This window comes from Alligator mississippiensis, chromosome 9, assembly GCF_030867095.1.
Source record: "Alligator mississippiensis isolate rAllMis1 chromosome 9, rAllMis1, whole genome shotgun sequence".
NCBI classification, from domain to species: Eukaryota; Metazoa; Chordata; order Crocodylia; family Alligatoridae; genus Alligator; species Alligator mississippiensis.
In genome coordinates, this window is record NC_081832.1 from 6013699 (window position 1) to 6025935 (window position 12237).

Below are 12237 nucleotides of genomic sequence, written 5' to 3' on the forward strand. Positions count from 1 at the left end.
TGAGTGGAAGACTCTTTCAAACTAGGGAGTGAAAATTTGACCAGGAAGTGCTGACTCTCACTTCCAAGATTGTATAGTTTTCTGCGATACAAAGTCCAAATATGTTGCCTGAGATTGTTGCAAAGCCAAGGGTAGAGAATAGATACCTTGTGTTTGGGAAGGTGCCCATATTCCTTTGTCTTTTAGCACAAGAACCATGACTCTGATCCCCAGGTTCCTCATTTGTTGATGGTACCACTAGGCGACCCACTGAAGATTACTCCTAACTAGGTACTGAAGCAAATCCCGCTGGTCCTACCCTTCAGAAGCTTAATTTGTTGGCTTGGAGCTTGATGCAGAGCGTCAAAAAGTGTGACTTTATCCAGCACTAACTGACCCCCATCTGAAATACAAGAAGGATGGTAGCTCAAAAGTGTCCAGAAACACTTGAGGAATTTTTTAGGATAGTGCAGTAGGAAGGACAAAATATGTAGAAGACCTAGAGATGCCCCTTCTGGTTCTCTGTTCCTAGAATTCTCTCTCCAGTTCCCATTTAGGTCCATATAACTGTGAGCTTTATTTACTAATGCTGCTTGTAAGTGTGTGTAATACAGTAGCTTTTGACAGCAAGAAAACATGATATCAGAACTACATGGGGAAAAAAATAGCCTTGTCTTTTTTGTGATGAAAAACCAAAGTCAGTATTTTTAAGTATTATGGTTTTGTTATTTTCATGTATACACATTTATGTCCTTGTGTGCGAGGGTGAGTTTCTCAGAATAAATTGTGTGCCTTCTCTGTACCACTGGGGGCCCTCCGTGCCCTCCCCAAATGCCATTTTCATCCCCTTACCCTGCCTAATTTAATTGGCCTTTCTGCTTTTGCTTCCTGCCTGATTTGCTACTTTGCTTTTTGCTCACTGCCCTGTGCTCTCTGCTCAATTTGCTGATCTATTTTCTGCTCCCTGTCTTATTTGCCACTGTGCTACCTGTCCCGTCCCTGCTCTGATGTGCACTCCACACAGACTGCCTGCGCCGCTTGTGGCGTTCGTGTGCAAGCTGGCCCTCCCTACTGTACACCATCGTTTTTCAACCTGTGCTATGTGTACCCCTGGGGGTACATGAGACCCAAGCAGGGTGTACATGGGTACCCTAACACACTCTCGCCCTTTTTTTCCTCTCTCTCTCTCGCCCTCTTTCCTCTCAAAACTCTGGTAAAAAATTTGGTGCACTTAGAAAAATTAAATTCCCCAGTAATAATTGGTGTTCAGCCCTCCCAATGTTGGCCAACATCACCTCTAGCTCAGGTACATACTTGAGTTGTGCACCCCTGATGTAAAAGGTGGCAACCCTACCCACACCAGATTAGACATCTGTCATTCATGGCCTTATGTACACAGCCATTCTTCCAACATATGGCACATATTAGTCTGTAAATATAAAATCCCCTGGAAAATTGAATGTCTGAGTACTTATTAAAATTTTCAGAAGTTAGGGGGTACTTGCTCTGTAAAAGGTTGAGAAACACTGCTCTACACTACCTTGTCATACTCATTTTAAGAATGATCTGTATTGTGGCTTCAAAAAAAAATCAGAATAGCAAATTAAAAACAGTATGTTAGTTTAAGATGGGTAAAAGTCTTGTTACTTTTCCATTTAAAATAATGCCAGTATGCTTTGTAATTACAATATCCAGATGTCAGGAAGTTACCATTGAGCAGACTTCAAATTCAGTTAGAGCCCTCTCTTAGAATAACTTTATTTATAATTACACTTTACATTGCAATTAGTGGCTTTTCTTGAAAAGAAATCCAAGCACCTAACAATCTCTGAGCACAATCTTGCCTTTTTGGAACACCCAAAACTTGATGAGAGTGGTCAGCACTGCAAAGGACGGAAGTTATGGAATGTGTCACCAGACATGAAGTGCTGATTAGAGAAACATTTGGAGAAATTTAGATGGGAATGATTCTGCCTTCAGCAGGGGGATGGACTAGATGATCTTCTAATGTCCCTTCTAGCTTTATTTTTCTTTGAAAAAGCTTTTGATTTTAGAGCGGGTTTCTCCATCACAGGGATCCACTGCTTTTGTTAGGCCTGAAAAGCTGTAGTGTTGGCCAAGCAAGAGGTTTGTCATGTCACTTGCTTCATGATGTGCTCTGGCAGCGTACCTGTTGAACTGTACTCATCCTAGTTCCTGCTGTCATTAGGTGCCATGTTTCCAAGGCAGGCTCTCAATTTTTCATTCCTCCTACTGTTTTGATTTTTATTTGATCGATGGGCATTGCGTCTGCTTGCAGTGAGGACAGGGTTTGCAACTGGGTTCCCAAGGTCCCTTATCAGGGAAGCTTAGGCAGTTGTGTATAGTCTGTGGCTCTCACTACTTTTTCAGTAGATGCCCAAGTTGGGCAGAAGTTGAACCAAAATTGGCGGGGGGGGGGGGGGTTCCCTTCATCATGACAAACTGGCACATGACAATTGGTCAGTCATAGGGTGAGAAACATGGGTTGTGAGAGAATCTTTGACTGATTGTCCCAGTGGAGGCTTCCATCGCCATCATTTTCCAAGAGAAGTTTCTAGCCAAGTCTCTTCTTTCCCTGAGTTTCCCTTAGTCTACTAAGGTGCACTTGCATGTAGGCAGCCACCTTTTGGCTCAAGTATTAAACAATCCAATGTTTCTCCATAATCTCTTTAAAATGGGAAGATTTTTCTGTTCTCCCTTAAGGGAAAAATCTTAATTTATTTCAAATGCTCTTGAGCCAAACATATTAAGTTAAGTCATCCGTGTATCTCTGAAAACATCAGAGAAAGGGGCAAAACATCCCTTGCAGATTGAAGACCTGTCAAGACTCAACGGTGTTACCAAACAAAAGGAACACGTGCATAATAGTGTTAGAGTGCAGTTGCTGCCATGGTGGTTCAGGAAATATCTGAGATAGAAGGTGATATCTTTTCTTGGGTAAATTGCATGGTTGGGACAGATCTTAGGCAAGCTTTTGAGTACGAAGTATGCCTGTTGAGGTCTGAGAGAGAAGCGGATACATTGCATCATAGAAAATTAGGTTTTAAAGGAACCTCAGGAGGTCACATCTAGTCAACCCCCCCCTGCTCAAAGCAGGACCATCCCCAACTGGACGATTCCAGCCAAGGCTTTGTCTAGCCGGGTCTTAAAAATGTCCAAGGATAGAGATTCTACCACCGCTCTGTCACCAACCTGTTCCAGGGCTTTAATACCCTCCTCATGAGAGTTTTTACTAATATCTAGTCTAAACTTCCCTTACTGCAACTGGAGACCGTTGCTCCTTGTTCTGTCACCTGCCACCACTGAGAACAGTCCAGCTCCATCCTCTTTTGAACCCCCCCCCCCCCCCCCCCGCCAGGTAGTTGAAGGCTGCCATTAAATCCTCTTTGTCTTCTCTTCTCCAGACTAAATAAGCCCAGTTCCCTCAGCCTCTCCTCACAAGTCATGTCCCACAGCCCCCAAACCATTTTCATTGCCCTCAGATGAACTCTCCAGTTTGTCCACATCCTTTCTGTAGTGGGGGGCCCAAAACTGGATACAGGACTCCAGATGTGGCCTCACCAGTGCCAAATAGAGGGGAAGAATCACCTCCCTCACTCTGCTGGCAACAATCCTACCAATGCAGCCCAGTAGCTTTTTGCCTTTTTGGCAACAAGGGCACTGTAACCCCCAGGTCCTTTTCTGCAGAGCTGCTCCATAGCCAGTTAGTCCCCACCCTGTACCAGTGCATGGGATCGGTTCGTCCTAAGTGTGGGACTTCGCACTTGTCCTTATTGAACCTCATGAGATTTCTTTTGGTCCAATCCTACAGTTTAGGTCACTAGCCCTACCCTCCAACATACCACCACACTAGGGGAGTAGTAGATATCTGCAGACTTGCAGAGGGTGCACTCTAGCCAATCTTCCAGATCGTTGATGAAGATACTGAACAAAACGTGTCATTCCAAGAGATGGAAGTCATCTTTGTAGACCTCTGGAGAAGTTTGTAGTGTGTGAATGGTTCATCACTGATGACAGTTAGTCATGAAGCCAGCTAGAAATTGCGTCAAGTCCAGCAGAACAAGTTCAAGTCTCTTCCCTACACCCTCCAAGCAATCAACTCCTTTGTCACAGCTTAGCTCAAACCTGGTTCAGTTAGTTCTAGAAAATCCTTTATCATTGTGACTGGAGCAGGCTCTCCAGAGGGCTTGTGGACAGCAAGATTGAGAACTCAGAGGGGCCTTGAATCCACCCTTTTTTGGTTTCTGTACTGCAGTAGTACGTGTGGTGTCAGCTCGCAAGGCCTTATCCATCACTTACTCCCACTTGTATTCTCAGAGGAGATTCTGTAGAGACAGAAGGGGTAGTAATAGAAAGCTGTCATCTATTACGATGACACCAGCTTGCTTGTGATGCTATTGAATTTTCTGCCAGGTCAAACATCTGTAGCTCTCTGCCACAAATAAGATACAAATACCATTTTCACAGTCAGCCTTGCTCAGGCAACTTCTGATAGGATGAAGCTTTTCTACAAATCCCTGGGAAAAAGCTAAATGATTTATCATATTTCAATAAAAAAATCTCTGTAGGAAGAAGACTCAATTACTTTACATCTAGGGGAGGTTTTGCCTCAGATGAGGGGCCTGTTGAAAATGTTGGAGAAGAATACAGTTTCATGAAACTTCTTTTAACTCTGATCTATCTCACTTTGAAATCCAAGACTCTGTATCCCTGGAAGATGTCTTCGAAGTCCCTTGGCTTGATTCTAGTGATAAATGTTATTCCAGGTATATTGTAGTAATCAAAACTTTAGAGGCTTTTGCTGGGATGTGAACCTGATCATCCTTAACTTCTGTGAACGACTTGCTTCATAAAGAGTTATGCTGATTCTTCTGATTTGCCTGGGATTCTTCTGGTTCTGCCAGGGATTTGTGGTGTTCTGTAGATATTAAAGAGTCTCATCTTTGTATGATAAAATAACTGGTCACCAAATGTTTCTCTTCTTTCCAGGCATGTTGTCAGTTGCAGGCAGTGCCCTTTGGCCTGTGCTCTACTGTACAGGTGCTTTAAGAAACTGATTGTTTTATCACTATTCTGAAATGAGATGTCATCTAGATACCCTGTTATCTAGATCAGTGTTTCCCAATCTTTTCCAGCCCAAGGCACACTTATATTAATACATTTTTTTCTGCAGCACACCTGTTAAGGCATTTCCCATCCCCATACAATGATGAGTTCATTGTAGCTCATCGCCGCTACAAAGTTCTGTGACATACCTGTTCATTTCTGATGCCACACCGATTGGGAAACACTGATCTAGATGACTGCCCGGTGAAAGCCTGGTAAGGAATGCAACAGTTTGCTGCGTAGCTTGTGTGGGAGACTGGGTGGCCCAAACTATTTGTGGCTGTCTAGTAAATCTTCAGAAAAGTTCCTTAACTCATCAAATGACTTGCCTGTTTGGAGACGTTAAATCATCCTGATCCTACTAAATGAAAATCCGTGTCATCGTCGTCGTTCCCCCCCCCCCCCCCCCCGTTTTGTTTTTTTGGGTTTTTTTGTTCCAAATGTACACAGTTGTACGCTCCAGAAATGGTGCAAGTCACTGAAGCTTTCTTTCACTAAGGACTTGGCAGTTTGTCTCCACTACCTTTGCATATGGAGTAATTCAGTTTTTCTTTGCTTTCTTCAGTGAAGATTGAGGTGTAAAAATTTGACTGGCATATAATATCTGACATGCTTTATACATGTTGCCATTTCAAGCTTTTGGTTGATACTTCAGTTATTTCTTTAAATAATAAAACTTCATAAACAAAATACTGGATAGTGGAAACATAGCTTGTGATGCAGGTATTTTATGGGAGGGGGTGTGTTCAGAAAGCAGTGAAGTCATTCCCAGAAAAACTTCTCCACTGTTTAGCTCAGTTGACTAGAGCATAGTGCTAATAACACCAGGGTTGCAGGTTTGATTCCCAGTTGAGAGTAGATGATCTCATGAGGTCCCTTCTAGCTTTACTTCTCTATGAAATATAAAAGTTTCTAAACACCTGACAGTAATAAGAGACAGACAATTAGGCAAGCATTTGCTGTATGCTTCTGCTACTTTACATTACAGCCTTAAGAAAGTCTGTGGATCAAATGCAGTTTAGTTGCCATGCAGTATAAAAATAAAAATGTTCCTTCTGAGTTTATCCAAACATTTGTAGTATGACCAAGAACTTTGACTGCCACAGCAAAAGTATGAAATTGTGAGGGTGACAATGGGAAGGTGGTTGTTTGTAGTCCATAGCATGAAAATGTTTGATAGGCACAGTACCAGTCAAAAGTTGCAAACCATTTTCAGCTGAGGGCTATTCCAAGTCAGTTTTAGAAACATATTCAGAGCTGGGATAAATTTTATTCAATTCGGATTGAAATATTACAGGTTTTTTTAGGTTTCTACTTCAAATGAAGGGAGCAGTTCAACAGCTAATTGAAGCTTCTAGCTAACTTCTATTTTTAAAAGTGGATTAGGAAAAGCGTTCTTTAGTGCTTGAATTTTTGTAGTAGACATGATGAGAAATGAATCAAAGATCGTATACACGTATATATCACATACATTTGTTACATGTGATACTTTCTCTACCTCATTGATTACAGGGCACAAAATATGATATATCCTCTAAGCACTTTTTTCTTGGTATCCTTAGTGATCTGATTGTTTGGAAGGATACGGAGGATCTTAGCAAACACATTTTCCGAGAAAACAAAATAGAGACCAGCAATTTAGTCTGGATAAATATTAAACTATTACTAAAGCTTCATCATATTTTTTTTTTAATTGGAACACTTTCAATAACAGTTACTGAAATTTGTCTTTATTGGCTGTTGGTGGTCAAATAGCAATTCATTCCTTGTGGAACAAAAATAAACTAAAACTTGTCAGGATCCTTGTGGAAGGACAAGTGTCCTGTGCTGTACTTGCATAGTGAAGTTAAATATGAAAGTGAAAGATATTTTGGTAGCTGTTCCTGACTTTCAGTAATTTCTTCTCTGTCCACATGTACATGCTCTTGACTGTGACATATCTGAATTTGACCATTGCGCGATTCTAGATGTAGTACTGTCAACAGTTACTGTAGAATGAACAGACTGGAAAACCTTGGCTTGCAAGTACAAATGAGACTCCTCTTAATTTTTTGGCCCTCCGTTTTGTTTGGGTCACATGCAGCCTTCAGTATTCCATTGTGAGGATGGACACTGTCAAAGTCAGGATTTCTTGATAAGTAATTTTCTTGGTTTAGGCCAAGGGGGACCTTGTCTAACATAGGGAATTTTTTTTTAAACAAGTAGCTCCATTGAGGATCCCATTTAACACCAATGCTTACAGTTTTACGCTTCCAGCTTGGTTTTTGTAGTAAGCAGAGTTAAAACTGCAGTCTTCATTCAACTGAACTGTGTCTGAGTTAGGGGAAAAAAACACTTCTTTTTCCCCTTAGTCTCAGGAAGACTTGAGAGATTTGAAGTGTCCTGTCATCATCAGTCAAATAATCCTAACATACCTGATGAATTTTTCTGGGAAAGATTTTCACAGCAGTTCTTCCCTCCTCCCTGAAACTTCTTTGAATTGTGTATGTTTTCATAAATTGCTAACAACAAACATTTATTTATTCTTATGAGCAATTTCAAGCAATTAAAACTTAACGTAGTTTTATAGGACTGTTACAACCTGATTGATCTTACAATATTTTCTGTAGACTTATGTTGATGGTTGTTGCCGCAATTTATTAATACTAACATTATTATAATAGCACCCTAGGTGTGCATGACAGTATAGTATACTCTAACCCAAGTGCAGCAAAGCTTAACTAGATTTACACTGATATATCGATGCATCTCTAAAATAGCTATCCATCAATATGTTATTAATTACTCCAGTGCAGTAAGGTTATTTGAATACATTTTAGAAAGGCAAAAGTAATTCATACAAAAAAAATACAATTTTTGCTGAGATGTAACATCCCTAAGTTTTCAGTTGAGGATCAAATTTCCAGAAACCAGGTACAGTGGGATGTATTAAGCAATGCTCCTCCAGTGTCCAATTTCATGGTTTTGACCCACGTTAGACTGCAGTTTGTAGCCATACTTTTTTGTGCCTACTTGTTGCTGAAAGTGAAACCTCCTTAGCATGCATCTGTTGCCTGTAGTAGTATGAATCAAAACTCACTTTCAGACAGCTAATATAGTTATTCTATATAATGCTCATGCACGCTCCAGTTCTGCACGTCTGCTGGCTGTCAGAACAGTGTATAAAGAATTTGACCCTGCCAAGTATTTAAAATTTCCCACAGGAAATGATCTTGCTTTTATACCTGTATGAGAGTTTACCAGCTGTGTACCAGTAGCTGTGTCTCTAAACTGTAACTAAATGTGGAAGATGTTTTTCTTTCAGATCTGATGTAGAAACTAGATGCATTTTAATTAACTCGACTACCTACAATATTATAATCGGAGATCCTGGTTTTCTCTGATTTAAAACATAGCCCCAATTTTCAGTTAAAAAAAACAAAACGTAACCCCGAAACCACATTTTTACACTATTAAAATGAACCCGCCCCCCCCCCCCCCCCCCCCTCTGTATCAGTGGTGTTTCATTTCAGTCACAGAAAAATGAAGATTTGGGGTTACTTTTTTTTTTTTAACTGAAAATTGGGGATTTTTTAAATCAAAGACAACCCTGATGATAATGATATAGAAAAATGAGTACTTTCTTCCTCCTCAGGAAAATACTTTAAAAATTATTCATGCTCCTAGCTACAGGTCTCCTGGACAGTATGCATCAGTCAGTAACTTTAAAACATTACCTGAGCCAAATAATTGAAATTGGCCCCTTGCTAATATAAACTATCTCAAACATTTTTTAATGATGATTTGGTTCTATGAGGAGAGAGAGAGATTATATCATAACTGTTGGAGACCCTTTTTTAAGTGTAGCATCAGGATATATAGGGGAGATAGGTTGCATGTTGAACGTAGACCATTAAAATCTTCTTGTGGAGCAGTTAAACAAATTTGCGCGGTTTGACAACACTGGGTTTGAAACCTGCCAAGAAAGTAGTAGGAAGTCTTTGTATCCATTCAGATGAGGTGCTGAAACATTTAGAAAAGCAAACTAGAGCATGACTGTTTCCAACAGTTTGTTCTAAAACTGTTCAGAGCAGATCTTCAGCTATTGCTGGGGAGGGCGAGAAAGCTCTAAATTATACCTTGTTTGTTGAGTTGCACTTAAAACTAAATTATCTGGTCTTAATAGTGCTTCTGTTTTTTCTGTAAATGCAATTTTATACCGACAATTTGTCACTTAGGCAAAAATTTTCAGGAATGTTCGCTAAAATTTGGGTGCCCAGTTTCACTCATTAGTTTTCTACACCCCTGAAAAAGAAACCCTATTTATGGCCCCTGTTGATTTGATTGAATAGTGTAACATTAATGATCCCTGGGAAATGTGGCTAGATGTTCCAGACTCTTGCTGAACCTCCAGAAAAGGCGGTCAGCATCTGAAAATCTGTCCATTAAAATCTGATTTCCCCACGTTTATCCAGCTGGGTTCAGCATGTGGATGTGTCTGACTGAACAGGGAATGACTGCCTCATTTCCTTCTCTCTTTTATTTTTCTTTTGGGGTGTAATGCAGCACAGTACCGTCTGTTACAGATGCACTTGAGAAAGATTATGATTTTATAACCACTTCCAGTACTAAATTTGTTATGGGAAATTAATTTAGAAGTTAGACAATTGTGTTATCATTGGTGATGAAGCCTGCTTTTAATTGGTTACCTTTTTTTTTTAAGGCAAGACTAATAGGAATCATGTTTAATGGCAGGATTTTCTTTCAATCAATGTGTTTCATAAAAAGTGAATACCTTCATGTCAGAAAAGAATAAGTAGCATGTTTTTCAGGCTTGCTAATTTTAAGCTGTAGCTCCGCAGAATTTTTCAAGTATTTTATATCTCATGAATGTAATACTATGCATATTTTGATAGTCTAATCACAGAATGTGTCTTTAATAGTTTCACTCAAGATTTGTAGTTAGTATTTGGGTGTTTACATTATATCAATTTTTTTGTTTTCTTCTAAGCTGTGTCGTGATCATTCTTTGTTGGTGATGCACTATTTCACATTGTATTTAATGCAATATGTGCATGCTGAGTTCAAACTTGGGAGGCTTGTCTGTGAACTTAGAGCTGCTCCCTTTCTGCTCTGTGACCAGCCGCATGTGAGCTGTATTTCTTGACCTTTTTCTGTTCTGTAGGCATGGTCCTTGTACGTAGTGAGAATGGGCAGTTCCTGATGATTCCTCAACAAGCATTGGCGCAGATGCAGGCACAGGCACATGCCCAGTCCCAGTCTCAGAATACCATGACTCCTCGTCCGGCAACACCTACCAGTGCTCCTCCAGTACAGATCTCGGCAGTCCAGGTCAGTTCATTAATTTCTATAAGTAAAAAAATAGCTTCCTTACCACTTGAGCACGTGGCACTCACATTGAGGGACTCCATTACTGGCTTGACGAAGCATTATGTCAAGCATTATGTCCAGGATGTTGGACTATGCGGAATGCCGATCTGATCTTTCATAACGGCTCTTGTATTCAGACTCTCAAAGTTTGGGTTTTTTGCAGGCTCCTGGAGCACCTATAATTGCACGGCAGGTGACACCAACTACTATTATCAAACAAGTCTCTCAGGCTCAGACAACTGTACAACCCACAACAACGCTACAGCGTCCTCCTGTAGTACAGGTGAGTTTGTAGAACCATGCAAATGGGCCATTAAAATATCAGTTACTGAGAGAACCTGAAAGCATCCTTGAAATTTGACAGTAAAATACTGTTTGAGAATAATAGCTCTAGATAGGAGTTTCGAGCCTGGAAGACACTTTCTTCCCCTCCTGAAACTTCAGATGTAATTTAGATCATCTTGTGAACCTCAGCAAAGCGTCTTTCAAAGGAAGTTTTGAAAGGCAGCTTTTTTAAAAGCCTTTGGCTTAAATTACATCTTACACTTTCTCCCCAGAAAAACTGGCACACCTTTACCATTGGATTGGAACACTCTTTAATACTAGAAAACTCTAGTTCCATCATTGCCTCTGCTTAAGCTATTAAAAAGCTTGTAATTAAAACTCTCTCTCTCATTCCTCTAAGTCCTCTAGAGCTTCTCAATACTGCCAATTTTTCATCTCCTTCCAACTCTTCTCTTTGGTTTAGACCCCAATAATGCAAGTGTTGAGACCCGATCCTAATATGTGCAATTACTGCTTGGATGTAATGGCATCATCACTGACAGTTCAGGATATAGCTTGGAAGCTAGTGGCTAAAGTGAAAGATTAATTTTCATTCTAATTTTAGTTTTTGTAACTAAAGTTTTTTTTTTTACTTTTGCTCTGTTGAAATAATATTACCTGTTAAAGTGGCTGGAAGAAGTCTGATCTCTCTCACTTTTTGAATCGGGCTTAAGATTCTACCAGGGCAGCCATTATTTAAAGTTAAAAATTGTATTTAAAAAAAACGTGCATGTTCACTGTGGTTGTGGTGACTTCTAGAATTATAAGTTGGTTAAATAATAGAAAAAATTGCTGTGTCTACCTGCTTGTCAAAAGGTGATGGGTAACTCTGAAAGCAAAACCTGTCGTTCTGTGACTTAAACAAAAAACAGTCATTTGTTTGGAAGCAGTGGCATTAAGAAACGTATAAAAAAAAAACCCCCAAAACAAACCAAAACCTAAGCTATTTTAATAGTAATTTGCTGTTTGAGTGTGTTTCCCTGCTAAACATTATACTGCCTTTCATCCTGTAACCAAAAATCATGCAGTCCTTAATCAACTCTGAGTTTTAAATATGTAGCATTTTGTGCCATCTGGTGGTTCTTTCTCTCAACTGCAACAGATGGCTTATAGTAGAGCAATTAATTTGAGCGTTTATAGCAGCTGTGAAAGATGTTCCACTGTGCTGTGGTTTGGTTATTGCCACTCTGTTGGCTTGATGGTTCAAGAAGGCAGGGTTTTGAACACTTCTTGTGTGCTAATCTCATGTCTGTGTTCTCTGCAGTCTCAGATTGTTCTGGGTGGTACTGCACAAACAACTACACTAGGAACAGCAACAGCTGTACAGACTGGAACTGCTCAAAGAACAGTGCAAGGAGCAACAGCAGCCTCCACTGCTGCCACAGTAAGACTATGGTTATCAGCTCAAAATATAAATGTGCATTTAAAACCCTGTGC

General features: G+C 40.1%; 1 protein-coding gene across 2 annotated transcripts in view; it reads left to right on the forward strand.

The window, feature by feature from the left end:
* TAF4 (TATA-box binding protein associated factor 4) overlaps positions 1-12237 on the forward strand; it is a 60350-nt gene that overhangs the window by 24354 nt on the left and 23759 nt on the right. For both annotated transcript variants that reach the window (XM_059713215.1, XM_006274320.4), the window contains exons 3-5: positions 10271-10437; positions 10640-10759; positions 12065-12184. In XM_059713215.1, the coding sequence (XP_059569198.1) occupies positions 10271-10437; positions 10640-10759; positions 12065-12184 (407 nt within the window). The remainder of the gene's footprint in view (positions 1-10270; positions 10438-10639; positions 10760-12064; positions 12185-12237) is intronic.